The 16,128-nt window shown below is 43.4% G+C and overlaps 1 protein-coding gene across 4 annotated transcripts; it reads left to right on the top strand.

The window, feature by feature from the left end:
• The first annotated feature begins 3,166 nt into the window (after positions 1-3,166).
• On the top strand, positions 3,167-15,711 carry nrd1b (nardilysin b (N-arginine dibasic convertase)). 4 transcript variants are annotated; one of them, XM_076154473.1, is made up of 31 exons: positions 3,167-3,256; positions 4,585-4,777; positions 4,991-5,261; positions 5,853-5,934; positions 6,647-6,800; positions 7,111-7,184; positions 7,387-7,482; positions 7,901-8,023; positions 8,437-8,494; positions 8,747-8,820; positions 9,216-9,285; positions 9,753-9,830; positions 9,915-10,035; positions 10,619-10,677; positions 11,107-11,161; positions 11,332-11,436; positions 11,740-11,863; positions 11,951-12,037; positions 12,125-12,244; positions 12,361-12,412; positions 12,512-12,662; positions 12,906-13,033; positions 13,120-13,282; positions 13,461-13,492; positions 13,611-13,749; positions 13,857-13,904; positions 14,171-14,223; positions 14,397-14,480; positions 14,563-14,770; positions 15,043-15,132; positions 15,249-15,711. In XM_076154473.1, the coding sequence occupies exons 2-31, from the start codon at positions 4,596-4,598 to the stop codon at positions 15,468-15,470; spliced, it is 3,303 nt and encodes a 1,100-aa protein (XP_076010588.1). In that variant the 5' UTR covers positions 3,167-3,256; positions 4,585-4,595; the 3' UTR covers positions 15,471-15,711. The 4 variants fall into 4 exon arrangements, with proteins under 4 accessions (XP_076010588.1, XP_076010587.1, XP_076010590.1 ...); XM_076154472.1 differs by having other exon boundaries at positions 4,582-4,777; XM_076154475.1 differs by lacking the exon at positions 3,167-3,256 and adding an exon at positions 3,267-3,475.
• The last annotated feature ends 417 nt before the right edge of the window (positions 15,712-16,128 follow it).

Genomic DNA, 16,128 nt, shown 5'->3' with positions numbered 1-16,128 from the left:
TTTTACACCTTCCATTGACGTTCTGGATCTCAGTACCTGGATGTGTAATCCAGATATACAATGAGAGCCAGATTAGATTGTGATTAGATTACAATCCATTCTGCAAAATTGTGACCTCGTTATCTGAAAAACATGCATAACAAGATTACATGAAAATGCAGGGTGAGGGAAATTCCAAAATAAATTGGGCGTCTCCAATTGATCGCAACTTTGCTTCTCTCTTAAATAATTGCCTCACAGTTAGGCTCACAACTTATCAATCATCCCCTGTACACTGAGAAACACATCGTTGCCTCATGTCAGAGAGTAGCAGAAGACAAATACCTGTTTTTGACAAACTGCCTGTTTTGTACGTAAAGACGTCCAGTCGTCAGATTGTCATATATGCCAAGTCCACATTAATAAGCATTATGCTTGGCCTGTGACAGGCCTAACTTAACTAACACACAGCTCGCAGGCAGGGCTGCAGCCCAGAGTATGCACACCAAAATAGTTCCAAATATATACAATTCATTTGGTGCAAGACTGTGGCGATCTGACAGAATAATTGTAACTCAACATTTTTCACAAACTTCTGCCTTTTTGTTGCTGACAGGACAGTAGAGACACGATGGAAACATGGTAAAGGAGAATGGAATGACACGCAACTAACTGCAATCCATTGCAACTTGCAATCTCGGAAAGTTCTGCGGCAATTCTCCTGAGCCCTGATCAAAAGAGCACAGAAAAAAGTGTCAAAGCTCGACCCCGCCAGCTGCAGCATCGTAGGTCAGAGGTGATTTTAAATGCACAACACCCTCACTAATGCGTTGGTGACAGCTTATGTTCCAAATGTAAACTACAAAAACCTTTTCACAACATAAAAACTACATATGAGTAAAAGTTTTATCCACCACAGAAATATGCAAAGGGTGTGCTGCCCATTGTCATGGAAACTAAAAAAAGGAGCTACAGTTTCTTTCCCTACGCGTTAGCCGATTGGGTGTTGGGATATGCTAATAGATCGAACAAATAAATGACTACACATTTCTCTGTATTGAATACTTCTGATTGGTCCATCGCTGCATGCCAGAGTGCCAAATGACCTCGTTCCATCATGACGCCAAGATCTGCCAGCATTCCTAGCTAGCTACAAACTAGCATTGCCTTCTCCTCATTGCTCAACAAAAAGACATGTCTGCTTTTCAAACTGGAAAGCAGTAAGTCATCAACATCCAGACATTCGTCCCATTTACAATGTCACATTTTGTAATTCTCAGAAACTTTCACTCTAAATAGGCTGTTGCTATGTAGCTAGCTAGACGAGCCAGCTCTGCTGCCTTTGTTAACATTGCAGCACAGTGGCTAAGTTAGCACAGAGTGACACAATGGCACTATTTTACTCAGCAGAGGCTAGTAAATATGTATTTCTTTATTAAGAAGCCATATAATAAGCATGAAAACGTATTGTTGTAGTGGAATAAACCCCAAATTCGGGATGATCACCTGCAGACAATATTTTATCGCTTACTTATTATGATATCACATGTAAAAAGCCGACAACCAATCAGATCTGAGCTGAGTATAGTAGGAGTCGTAAACGTGAACAAATGATAAGGCTACTCTAAACTAAAATGACTCTTTTGCTGATCAGATCCCAGAATGCCGCTGGGCCCTGCAGCCTTGCGTCATAGGCCGACACATCCAACGCCATACCAACGGAAAGCACACGCGCTTCTTCCCTTCCTCTTTAGCAGGTGTCGTCATGTAGCCGTCACGTTCGCAGTGTTGCCCCCTCACGAGTGCGTGTGTGTGTGTGTGTGTGTGTGACTGTGTGCTTGATATTAGAGCCAACACCTTGTATGGTTGCATATGGTTATCATAATATTTACCGCGTGTTCAGTTGTAAGGGTTTTTGTGTTTGTACAGTATCTTTGACCGAAGTGTGATATTTTGATAATGTCATGTCAGCTGAGATACCATGCGTGTGAACGCGAGTGACTAAAAGAAAAACAGTAAATGTAGAGAAAAATGTGCATTATTATTGAATATTATGAAGATATAAAAAACCATATCCTGCCAAATTGTTCTATAGCTAACACGGCGCACGTTTCTGTGTGTAACTCCTCACCATGTGTCTTCATATTGAGAAAAACATACAATAATATTGACAATGTCTACATATGATTATTTTTTAAGTGAATTTGTAAATTATAGAATTAGAAATGATGACGTGTTGAGTATGAATTTATTTTTATGCTGTGTATACCATGGACAAATCATTCTATAGAGTTTACGTAAACTTGTTGTCTTAAAGTTCACTCCTGTATGGGGCAGAAGCACAAAGTGATTGTACAAAATATTTGTGAATGTTTGTATATTATAGATGCAATTTAGTAAAATAAAAATCACAATCTTTAATCCTAAACTTTGTCAGATTCTTTTTTAAGGGATATTTATGTTTTATTATCCAGGATGTTGTGTTTTTGCCTCGCTTTGAACTATGTGTGTGTGAGTGAGAGTGTGTTTTCAGAGACCATAAAATAAACTTTGCTCTTCCTCCACCGTAGCCTGCAAATGTAAAGCAGGAGTCACCATAGCCATCCAAATACCTCCACCAAAGGAGCTTGTTTTCACTAGCTCCAAGTTAGCTATCCCAAAACGTTATGAAGTGATTTTGAGGAAACTTTGGGGGATGTGTAGTCCAAGGAAGAACCTGTTACATATTACTGAGGATCTTATACCAGCAAGAGGACGTCATACATTCACCAAATGACACTGAACGTTAAGTATTGTTCATGGATTAGAGATAAATAATTATATACTAGACAATTTTCCGCTCGAAATTGATGAAAATCAGCTCCTCCTGCTCACAGAAAACAAACAGGGATGTAAGTACATAACATGTGTGGGAGCAAGTCATAGATATATAAGTCACAAGTGTAGAGTCTCAGTCATAATTTGTGTGGATTGATTGCGTCCAGCACTGAACACATCAACATCCATTTAAAGTCTAAAAGCATCTCAGGATTCCATTTTAAATGAAAAAAAACGAGCTGTAAGGGATTTGCACAATTTACTTAATTAGTTAATTTCGCCTCAGACGAACTTTTCTGCGTCGCCAGTGACTCGGCCAATCAAATCCTCCGCTTCACGTAATTGACGGGCTCTCAGCCAATCACTGACTTTGTTTTGAGTCCGGGTATCATCAGTCTAGGCTGCACCAAAAAGAAAAAACACGCCAACAATAACTTTGGCCAGGGTAAAGCTATCAAAGGTGAGTTAACCTGCGATCAGCGTTGCCAGAGCGCAACTGCTGCGTTATGTTCGGATGCAGCGGGTTAGCTAGTGAGCGGAACGCTAACTGAGTGCTAACTGGGCGTTAGCTGTTTAGCGTTCAGCCGCTCTGGCGTCATTGTCAACGGCAGGATTACTGAGAGCTAATGTCGTGCTAACCGAGCCGGTAGCTAACCGAGTCACCGGGCCGGTTAACTCGGTTAGTACGACTCGCTGAAGTTGGACTGTTATTGCTGTTATGCGATTAGTTCATTAGTTGGAGTTGGCGTCAGTGAATGAGTCAGCTGCTTAGCGTTCATTCACAGCTAACGGAAGTTAGCCTCCTTAACTGAATTAGAAGTTAAAAAAACACGAGAGAATGTTGTACAGTCAGAGAAACCAGGCAATGGTATTGCGTTTATATCAATGATAATAACAAGATTAAAGTAATAAAGGATCACCATTATTAAAAGCCATTCCAGTTAAGTGTAAACAAACTGAGTTAAATTGGTTAGTAGTTAGTTTAGATACAAAGATCTGCAGTGTCCAGAAATATGAAAATAATGCACACAAATAATTAAAGACAATGTGACACCTGTGTCGTAATTCTGCTAGTTTGATGGTCACTCTTTTTAGATATAAGTAGCTTTGGAGTCTGACACTGTTGTAATCAACACAGATCTTGACCATACATTGACATTGTTATGTTGAGTTTTCGAATTAAACATTGAAAATAAATGACTTTAGAGTCTCATCGCTCTTTGCTAACTCACCTAAAAAGGGTCTAAGCTGAAGACAAGCACAACTACACTAGATGTGATGTAAATCTAACTAATATTGACATGCTTTTCCTATAATTGTCATTAATATTTGATCTCCACTATACTGTGGAATATGTAACAAATAAAGTCACAACACTGGCACCCTGTAAAGTGGTATGATGAACAGATTCCGTATGACAGCCTGGCTCGTGTGATTGGAAGTACCACAGACACATTTTACTTGCAGTAAATAGCCAAAGACCTGAACATGATCGCTGTCTAGCGGCGATGGCTGTGAGAGCAACTGTGTGGACAGGGATTTGATTCGTCTCAGTATTGTCATATGGCGATAAAAATTGACTTGTTGACAGATGTGATGTTTCAATGAATGGGTTAAATCTGTGAGTGAGAACAGAATGTTGTATCTGTAGAAGTCTCAGTTAGATGTGATCATAGATGTGATGTCAAGATTCTGCTGAAGTGATTCTTTAGGTTTGCTCTGTACTGCACACCTTACCCAATCTTGTTGATGTCCAGAGTGACTTGTCTCGTCCTGTGTCTCCAGCAGACTGTGTTAAAATGCCTCAGACCAGCAAGTCGGTGAGCGGCAGCAGCGTGCCAGGTCAGGTGTCTGCCCCTGACCAAGGCGAACCACCCCCTCTGCTGCAAGATGACAGGAGCGATGCGGCTGCTGGAGTCGCTGAGGAAGAGCAGGGAGACCCAACGATCATCAAATCACCCAGCGACCCCAAGAAATACAGGTGGGTCACAACAGGGACAGGCGCTGGCACACAAACACTCTGAGTCATTTAACAAGTTTTACAGCAGACTCCATCTGCATTTCTGCGAAGGTGAAGTAATGAGTTATCATACATTAGAAGAGATTTGTGGTTGAATATGCTGATGACATGAGCGGACTGTTATCTGTCAGAGATGGTGTTGGTGTTAAAACTGTCCACTTGCCTTTCAATCAGATACATCGAAATGTGTAACGGCCTGAGAGTGCTCCTCGTCTCTGACCTCAACGGGACAGAAGGTAGAGGATCAGGAGAGGGCCAGGAAAAGGAGGAGGAGGAGGGAGAAGACGACGACGACGACGCTGATTCGGGTGAGGGGTCAGAGGAGGAGGAAGAGGAGGAGGAGGAGGATGATGAGGAGGAGGAGAATTCAGAGGAGGAACAGGATGGCCAGTGTGATGATCAGGATGAGAAGGCAGTGAAGAAGAAGGGCTCGACCGAGAAGCAGGTGGGTCTAAGAGGCTTCACTCACGGCAACATGCTGTCCTCACAAACACTAACTGACACTAACTGGAAAAGATTTCACTCGCCACACCGCATTTTCTAAATAAAAGCCCACAACTAATAGAAGCTGGCTCCTCAGGAAAGGCTTTGCAAAGGCCCGATATCCCTTTGATGTCCTCAGCCAGCTTGCAGCGTGTTCCACCATCCATGGAAGTGGCCAGAGAATGCTTTGTATAACTGCAGAAAATGGCACAAAATTGACTTGAAATGCAAACAAAAAAGGAAAGTTTAGTTCCCCTTAAAATGATGTATTGTCTTTGATTTTCAGGACAACAAGATCTATGCAGGAGACCAATAGTGTCAAATGTCTGCTCACTTGCTGGATTATACGCTCTGTTTTAAGTGGGGCCCTGTATTCAGTCACCTCGGCTCTCAACTGAACACAGTGTTTCACCTTTTCGCATATTATCCAAATCATAGTTGAGACCTTTGGTAATCATAACTGGTACATGTTTGGTGTTAAAGTCAGCTGTGTGTGTGTGTGTGTGTGTGTGTGTGTGTGTGTGTGTGTGTGTGTGTGTGTGTGTGTGTACAGGCAGCAGCTGCTCTGTGTATCGGTGTGGGGAGTTTCAGTGACCCCGCTGACCTGCCAGGCCTCGCCCACTTCCTGGAACACAGTGAGTCCAGAAAGAATCTCAGATCTTCTAACACTTCGATTTAGACAGATCACATCACACACTTTTGGGGCAGCAGTAGCTCAGTCAGGACTCGGCTTGGGAATCCGAGGGTCGCCGGTTCGAGTCTCCGTATGGACCAAGTCTGGACTGGCAGCTGGCAGCTGGAGAGTTGCCAGTTTGCCGCCGGGGCACTGCCGAGGTGCCCTTGAGCAAGGCAAAACTGCTCTACAGGCGCCGCTCTGCAAATTTCATATTCATGTGATAGCTGCATAACTATGATACTTGCATGTGATTTGAAAACTGAATTTCCCAGTTGGTGGATTAAATAAAGGCTCTTCTTCTTCTTCTTTTCTCTACAAAATGATGTCCAAACTCCATCTAGGCTGTAGGAGGCATCTTGAATGTTTGCCTGATGCTTGAATATCAGAGTACATGTAGGATTTTGTTGTTGATTTCTGTTCAAGCGACTGTAAAGAGCAAAAAAGAGGAGTTGATGCTAATAATCAGCTTCAGACATTTGGTCTAATAAGCAAAATATTGTAGTTAGGTAATATTTGCTAATATTAGGTGTCATTGCCTCCTATGCCTGTGTCCTTAAGTCAGCTGTGTGAGAGCGTTTTGATATCTGAATGATGCTGAATGAGATATGCTGCCGCTTCAGTTCTTTGTGATCTTTTCCCAATTTGTTTGTTTGTTTGTCCCTGATCTTCAGTGGTGTTCATGGGCAGCGAGAAATATCCGGCGGAGAACGGCTTTGATGCCTTCCTGAAGAAGCACGGTGGAAGCGACAACGCCTCCACAGACTGCGAGAGAACCATCTTCCAATTTGACGTACAGAGGAAGTATTTCCGCGAAGCTCTTGTCAGGTGCTCATTTTAAGTTTGTCAGGCTCAGATGTTCGATTGTCAATCACAGGTTTAGTTTCCGGCCATGGTTTTTGTTCCTTTGGTCGTCATGTTCAGTTGTTGGTTGGCGGGCTTGGTCGTAGCTTTTTGGCTCAGCTCTGTCAAGCTCAATAATTGTTTTTTTATGATGTCATCTTACTTGTATGTCAGTCATTTCTCTTATAAGTCTTCAGTCGTCTGTTTGGTTAATTAATCACTTTTCTCCTGCTGTGGATTTTGACTGTTATTTGAGACAGTGGCAAACAGTTACCATGGTAATTGTGTGTTTCAGATGGGCCCAGTTCTTCATCTGCCCTCTGATGATCGAAGACGCCATAGACAGAGAGGTGGAGGCTGTGGACAGCGGTGAGGCCATTAGGGCTCAGATTACAGGAAGCTCAGGCTGATTAAACATCTCCTCTCTCCCTTTACACTGAGTGCTCAGAATCATTTCATTCACTCAATCCATCAAACATTCAATCAGAATACAGCATTTGACCTCCGAGCTGTTTGAGAGCAGAACAATGAGTGAAGTCAATCCCTCTCTTCCTCCCCCTCTCATGCTCAGAGTACCAGTTGGCGAGGCCGTCTGACTCCCATCGGAAGGAGATGCTGTTTGGGAGCCTGGCAAAGCCTGGACACCCTATGGGCAAATTCTGCTGGGGTAAGACCAACACACACACACACACACACACACACACACACACACACACACACACACACACACACACACACACACACACACACACACACACACACACACACACACACACACTACTGTACACTGGCATACATTATACACATTCAGTTAAAGTGATGCACTGCAAATTTTACAAACTTTCACAATTTTAGGGACATAAAAGTGACAAGGTGTTAGTTTCCTTATAGCATAACCCAGTTCTGTTAGTGAACCCAGTCCTGGTAAGTGAATGCCAATTTCCAAAATGCTCCAACCAAAGTTCTGATGTTAATTTCCCAAAAATCACAACATTTTGTAAAATTGTATCAAATCAATCCCCAAGTCTTCACGAGGAAACTTGTGGTTCCTTTTGGCGTCACCGGATGTTGTTTTGTTTGGGCAGGTAACGCACAGACATTAAAACATGAGCCCAGAGAGAAACAGATCAACACCTACCAGCGCCTGAGGGATTTCTGGAAGAGACATTACTCTGCTCACTACATGACGCTCACTGTGCAGTCCAAAGGTAACGCAGAGATTTAGATCAGAGTCTGATCACTGCATCAGGTCAGTCTTTATATTCAAGGAAGTTAAACATTTTGATTTCAAAAGAAAGAACAGAAGTGACCCAAGCTCTGTATTACAGCCTGACTGATAATACAGATCCATATTTGATAAACAAAATGTTAACAATTCAATAACAATACATAACCTATTATGTACTGATCTTTACTGTACTGGAATAAATACCATAAAGATATGTTATTGGTCAAGAATAACTCAAATTGGGTCATTAAAGTGTAGTATAGGACTGTACAATGAACGTTTATTGGAAGATGTCTTAACGGTAAATATAAAGAGTATATTTTTAGCACAAATTCAATATATGAATAAAAAGGGGAAGCAGACAGGACTTAACACCAAACTGTTCTTCTGCAGAGACTCTGGACACTCTGGAGGAGTGGGTGAGGGAGATCTTCATCAACGTTCCCAACAAGTAAGACTTCATCACTGCCATCATCACAACCTCCCACTACTACTAAACGCACACACACATACAGTATGTGTGTATAGGGTTACTCTGCACCCCTTTCACCTGTTCCATCTTTGTCCTCTGGGGGGCACTACACTCTTCACACACTTCACTCTTTATGAAATAGAAATGTAATCCAAGGAGATGAACATTAATACTCACAAGGTTACAGAACATACAAGGTTTGTGTGGTGATGCGTCTGTGTTTGCTTCCAGCAACGAACCACAACCCGACTTCTCTAACCTCCAGCAGCCTTTTGACACTCCAGCATTCAACAAACTCTACAGAGGTATTTGGGATGAGTTGAAGTATGACTGTCACTGCTGTATTTGACCCACTGGGTACATTTTGTAAGCATTACTAGCTTCACTCGTCGTCTTCACTTTCATTCCATCTGTGAGTTTATTTCCATGAACAGAGATCATAACAGCTAGACTCGTCTTTTATTCTTCTTATTTTCTCCACCCATTGCGGCATTTATGACAATTATTCGTCCATCTTTGAGAACATATTCTAAATTAATGTAGTAAATTGAGATAAAATAACATTTAGCTTCACATTGTGCTATATCATCTTAATGTAACTAAAACCCAGTTGTAAAATCCGTGTGCTGTATGTGATGAATTGTGCGGTTCTCTGACACGATTATGAAACATGTTATTGAGACGTCTGTCTGTGTCACAGTGGTTCCTGTGAGGAAGGTTCACGCTCTGACCATCAGCTGGGCGGTTCCTCCTCAGGGGAAACACTACCGGTGAGTCTTTGCACACAGGCTTCATTTCTATTACACCACCATGGTTGTCGGAGTTCTGTGTTAAATCTGTGGTTGCTTTGGCATTAATCACTTATTTGTTTCTTTTTGTATTTTTCTGTCTTGATGGGTTTCTACCGTGTTAAACAATTTCTTTAAAGTCATGTCGACTGCTTGTGTTGTTGTATAGCAGCTGAGATTATTGATTTTAATCCACTCATAACTGTCTGAACTGTCATGCTGCTTTAGACGGCTTACAACCTGCATCATACAACAACCTGTGGTGTTAGTGGACCTGTGAATATGTTCTGTTCGGGGAAGTGAGGTGAAGTGAACTTCTTGCTCACCTCCACCTCAGTTCCACCTCAAATTACTTCATTCTGATGGCAACCAACACAAGCTGAGACCAAAGTTAAGAGTTTTCATTATGTAACAGCTCATGATTTTTACTGTGTGTGTATGTGTGTCAGGGTGAAACCTCTGCATTACATATCCTGGCTGATTGGACACGAAGGCACCGGCAGCATCCTTTCACTGCTCAGGAAGAAGTGAGTGGAAACACAAATAAGTCATTGTTAATAGATTCTAAATTATAATAATGCCTGCTGATAAATGTGTGTGTGTTTGTTCAGGTGCTGGGCTCTGGCTCTGTTTGGCGGAAACAGTGAGACAGGCTTTGATCAGAACACCACCTACTCCATCTTCTCCATATCCATCACCCTTACTGACCAAGGCTTCCAGAACTTCTACCAGGTCTCTCTCTCTCTTTTTAATTTGGTTTTTGGTGCGATGTACTTATTTGTTCTTGGTTGGCATGATCTTTGTGGAATTCCAGTCACGTTCACATTAGGTTACTGATTAAAACAACATCAAATCAAACCATAGTCAATAATGAAAAGGATCAGATAGAAGGTTGAGGTCGTAAATCACAAAGTTAATCCATTCAGAACACAGTTACAGGACCAAAACCTCACTTTCACGCAATTTACCTTCAAGTATAAAATGATAGAAGCTCCTGATGAATAGGAACCAGGTCTAAAACGTTCTCCTGGTTTCTGGTGGTTGAAAGTTTAACACTGAACCCAACACGTGGTACAAATTAGACCCTTTTTGAGTTAACGTATCAGGGTCCAGGTAAGGTGCAGCACTATAGCAGTACTATAGTTAGGCTCCTGAATGCATCATTGGTTTTCTAATTCAAACTCATTACATGTGGCGTTTGCTCCAAACCAAAACTACCTCCCAGGCCTCATTTAAAGTCATTGGTGCTTCGTTTTCAGCTTTGTGTGTGTTGTTTCGTCCTCACTCACATGCTGTGTTACTGTCCTCTGTGCAGGTTGTCCACTTGGTCTTCCAGTACATGAAGATGCTCCAGACTCTTGGCCCTCAGCAGAGGTCAGCATCCCTGAATCAAAACACACAATCTTTGCCCACGCACACAAACACACACACACACAGAAATCACTTAATAAGACAAAGAATCTGAAGCGAGAGCACAACATGATTTCTTGTATTTTTTTACTGATATCTACTGAAGCTGACATGGTGACGTGATTTAAGTTTAAAGTCAGATCTTGACATTAATTCTTTAATAGTAACTTAATATCCCTTTTAAATAGTTCTTGTCCGTGTAAAGACAGAAGCTTCCTCAAGTGTGTAGGTGGCCAATCATCTTCATCCAGCTGAAATCAGTGTTAACCAGATTTCTTTAGGGTTAAGTCACAGAAGAAAGCAAACAATAAGCAAAACAATAAGCAGGTTACTCACTGATGTTTGTGCTTTAATCTGTATTTGAGACTTGTTCTGGTTTTTTTTATCCCACAGGATCTACGAGGAAATTCAGAAGATCGAAGCCAATGAGTTCCACTATCAGGAGCAGGTACATACTTCATCTGTCTCCAACAGTAGAAGATAAACAGTCACTTGACATCACATGACACATACATACATATCACATACATATCTCTGTTACAGTTACAGTATCAGCTGTGATGGTGGACTCTGCATCCGTGTGTGTTGCATTGACTCTGCGTTCTTGCGTCTTTGCAGACCGATCCCATTGAGTACGTGGAGAACATCTGTGAGAACATGCAGCTGTTTCCTAAAGAGGACTTCCTGACTGGAGACCAGCTCATGTTTGAGTTTGACCCTGAGGTACCACAGCCAGAGCTTCACTTTACCCAGTGGCCTTACAATTCCACCGCATGACCCGCCGTATTCCTAGTGTGTCAAATGAAGACGAGTTGGTGATTACTGTGTTCCCGAAAGAAATGTCATGAAGACTGCTCGTGAAGCAGGTTCTTATGTTAGAATATGTTTAGCTGAGGATGATGATGCCTTTGCGCTGCCGAAGAAATAGCAACATGAATCCTTAAGACCTACAGACTAATGGGAGTGTGCTTGCTGTTCAGCTGGTAAATGTTCAGTAAATATATGATTTAGTGTGTTTATGTTCAGGTCATAAGTGATGCGCTCCGGCTGCTGACGCCGGGAAGAGCCAACTTGATGCTGCTGTCGCCAGAGAACGAAGGCCAATGTCCACTCAGAGAGAAGTGGTTCAGTACCTGCTACAATGGGGAGGGTAGGACACACACACACACACACACACACACCTCTTTGATGATGATCCCTGCTGAGATGTGATGATATTGGTTTTCTGTCTGCTCAGATATCCTAGAGGACTGGACTCAGCTCTGGGCTGGAGACTTTGACCTCCATCCCGACCTCCACCTTCCTGCTGAGAACAAATTCATTGGTGAGTGCAAACACAAGGTAGCCTCCAAATGACTGCCTGCTAAGCAGTGGGAAGAACAGAAAGTGATCTTTCCTTGTTTGTCCACAGCAACGGAATTCACCTTGAAATCGTCAGATTGCCCAGACACAGAATTCCCGGTCAGGATCGTCAACAACGACGGAGGCTGTCTGTGGTACAAGAAGGACAACAAGTTCAAGATCCCTAAAGGTGAAGACGGAGATGATCAGCGACACTTGCAGCCTCACCCTCTTATTGGTTGAAGATGTCACATGATGCAGCTTGTTTTATGTAGATGTGAATGTAATGTGATGCTTTTCTTTCAGCCTACATCCGCTTCAACCTGATCTCCCCAATGATTCAGAGGAGCCCTGAGAAGTAAGAGATCATACAGCAGGAATCCATCAGAAGTCCGAATACACACAATATCGTCAAACACTCACCCACCTGCCCCCCCTCCCCCCTTTTCTCTCTCAGCCTGGTGCTGTTTGACCTCTTTGTTAACATCCTGGCCCACAACCTGGCAGAGCCGGCGTACGAGGCCGACGTGGCTCAGCTGGAGTACAAGCTGGTAGCCGGAGAGCACGGCATGGTGGTCCGACTCAAAGGCTTCAACCACAAATTACCAGTAAGCAACACACACACACACACACACACACACACACTGAGCAGTGTTCTGTTTGCATCTTGTCCTGCCTTGTTGCCACCTACTGTTTGATAAAGGGATTGGGAATTTCAAGCTCAAGTGAGGAGACGCTTGGGACAGCTTACTGTACTGCACATGGCATTAGTTATTGCCAGCACCAGGAAGTCCTGCTTTGTGTGGAAGGGGGCAGAGCATCAGCCTTACACTCACCCTGTTTCTTTGCAGCTGCTGTTGAAGCTGATTGTGGATCACCTGGCGGATTTCAGCGCTGAGCCGGGTGTCTTCAGCATGTTCTCTGAACAGCTGAAGAAAACTTATTTCAACATCCTCATCAAGCCGGAGCGACTGGGCAAGTATGTAACACACCCATCCACACCCACACCCACACACAGGCAGTGGGTTCTGTTCTTGTCTGTAAAGTCCATGTGTCTGTCCTCAGGGATGTGCGTCTGTTGATTCTGGAGCACTGTCGTTGGTCAGTCATTCAGAAGTATCAGGCCGTCACCAAGGGTCTGACGGTCGATGACCTTATGACCTTTGTGAGAGGGCTGAAGGCCGAGCTGTACGTCGAGGGGCTGGTCCAGGGAAACTTCACTAGTTCGGTGAGTTCTAGATTTCCTGAGCAGCAACAACCAACACGCCTCCAGACTGAGCAGTCAAAGAAAACAACATCTCAAATAACAGCATTCATACTATAATTCATACACTCTTTTCATTTATTATGGTAATGACATTTTTCAGGTCAAAGTTCTAAATCCTGTGTTTTTTCTCCTTCAATAGGAGTCGAAGGAGTTTTTGCAGTACTTCATTGAGTAAGTGTCCTGCTTATTGTCTTGACTTCCCCTTTATGCAACTTTGCTAAAGTGAGACTGCCGCCATCAGATCAAAGTCATCCATTTTACACTTGGCCTCTGCCCTCCCTCTGTGCAGTAAGCTCCAGTTCCAGCCTCTGCCAGTAGAGGTCCCTGTGCTGTTCAGAGTGGTGGAGCTGCCTCAGACACATCATCTGTGTAAAGTCAAATCTCTCAACAAAGGAGACGCCAACTCAGAGGTCACCGTGTACTATCAGGTACTATCAGGACTGTGTACTATCAGGTATTCCAGCAGAGGCATCATCAGCTCTGCCTCATAGTTTTCAGCTTACACAAGTTCACATGGAGCTTTTTTCTGTTGCAGTCGGGGCTGAAGGACCTCAGGGACCACGCCCTGATGGAGCTCATGGTGGTGAGTGCTGATGGGTTTGCAGATTTTGATGCACCTTATTTTACTTTTACTGTAGGTGGCAGATATTACAAAACTGAAAGCAGCACTAAAGCTTAATGATTCAGCACTCATCTACGGAAGCAGTTATGTAGATTAAGTATATATGTTTCCTCAGTCTCACCTTTTGTGCTGCTGGTTGTTCTGCAGTCTGATGACCTGCTGACGACTTTGCTGTAGAAACTTGAAGAAAGACCTGATTTCTGTTGTGACTTCTGTTTTTTTCACAGATGCACATGGAAGAGCCGTGTTTTGATTTCCTCAGAACAAAGGAGACTCTGGGGTCAGTTTCCTGTATCTATTCTTCATAATTCAGTCTTTAGTTTGTTCTGTAATATGTAATGATAATACAGATGCACTGATCATACCGTGGTGACTTCCTGTGAGACGCTGGTTTGAAAAGCTGGAGCCCAATCCAGTTGGCCATTATCTGACCTTTGACCTCATGTCTTTCAGGTATCAGGTCTATCCCACCTGCAGGAACACCTCAGGGGTGCTGGGCTTCTCTGTCACCGTGGAGACGCAGGCCACCAAGTTTAGGTGAGCTAGACGTGTGTGTCTTACGGCCCTCTTCCTTTTATTTCCTCTTTATTTATCCTCCCTCTGCCTTTTCTCCTCTTAGCACTGAATTTGTGGAGGAGAAGATCGAGGAGTTCCTGCTGTGTTTTGGGGAGCGTCTGTCAGGCCTGAATGAGGAGGCCTTTAGGACCCAGGTGACTGCGCTCATCAAGCTGAAAGAGTGCGAGGACGCTCACCTCGGAGAGGAAGTGGACCGAAACTGGTTTGAGGTCGTCACACAGCAGTTCGTCTTTGACCGGCTCAACAAGGAGGTCAGGTTCACAGACCACACAGACCTACAGCACAAAGAGTGTGACAGTTCATTAACCTGAATGCTCAAACATTGGTTACACCCTGGGGAAGGCAGTAAATATATATGTAGTAAATATCCCCATAATCAGGTTAAACAATGCTCAAGATTACTGAGACTCTGAAAGGCTATGTCCAGTATAGTTTACCCCTAAACTTAATGTCATTTACAAAATGGCGTACCAGGTTCTGGTTCTGGTCAGTTGTTCTAACCTGGACCTTGTCTGTGATGCAGATTGAGGCTCTGAAGATCTTCAGTCAGCAGGACCTGGTCTCCTGGTTCCTGGAGCACAGAAACGGCAGCAGCAGGAAGCTCAGTGTGCATGTAAGTTTGTGTTGGTCTTCAGGCCATTGACCGCCTACTGTGGCCAGAGGCCATTTTCATTATAATTCTTTAAAAACCTTTAATGGTCAAAGATCTCTCACACTTCTTCTGGTCAGGTTGTGGGTTTCGGGTTGGAGGAGAACGATCCACCAGAGCAGAGTGCCTGCTGCACCCCCGACAGCCCAGACAACCCCGCCGTGTCTGCCTACGGAGAAGTCAGCGAGCTCACCTTCCTGCCGCTGTCCGCGTCCTCGCTGCAGGACGCCGTGCTCATCGACGACATCCGAGTGTTCACGTCCTCGCTGCCCCTTCACCCCTACCACAAGATCCTCAGCTAGGACCTACTCAGAGTCAAAGGACCTCCTCTGTTTCTTAAACTCATTATTTCACATAGGGGTGACACAGTAACTATGGTAACAGGCGCATGTTTGATTATAGAGGGCAGTGGTAGGACAGAGAGGGAGCTCAGAGTGGTCTGTGCACTGTTCAATGCTGCATTCAAATCCTGTGGGAAAAACTGCAAATCAGCTTCATGGTAGCAAAACGGTAAATACTACCAGAATAAACACATTAACATCTTTGAGGAGGTGAATTCTAGGTAGCAACTCATAAAGTCTAACCTAACCAAATAGAACCATCATTTTCAGCAGCAGATATTTGTTTTGTGCTAGTAGAGGGAAAAGCACCGGCTCCTGTAATTAATTTGATGTAATTAACGTAATGGCTCCATTCCATTAAAGTGCGTCACAAAGCCATGGCAGTGAACAAGCATGTACCACTTCCTTGTTGCATTTAACTGTGAAATAATGACATCACTCCAATATAAAAGGAATGCCACACTAAACCTCAGGGCTTTAGTTATGAAAGGACGACACACACACAAACGTAGTCATTTTTATCTCAATACCACTGACATGTTTGTTTTAAACAAAAAGTCTCCAAGACTTTCCATATACATGTTCATACTGTAATGTTTTGTTAATGGATGATGTATAT

This window comes from Genypterus blacodes, unplaced genomic scaffold, assembly GCF_046128005.1.
Source record: "Genypterus blacodes isolate CSIRO-AG114 ecotype Tasmania unplaced genomic scaffold, CSIRO-AGI_Gbla_v1 ptg000062l_1, whole genome shotgun sequence".
NCBI classification, from domain to species: domain Eukaryota; kingdom Metazoa; phylum Chordata; class Actinopteri; order Ophidiiformes; family Ophidiidae; genus Genypterus; species Genypterus blacodes.
The sequence above is the reverse complement of the archived record's forward strand: the minus strand, read 5'-3'. Positions and strand labels throughout refer to the sequence as shown.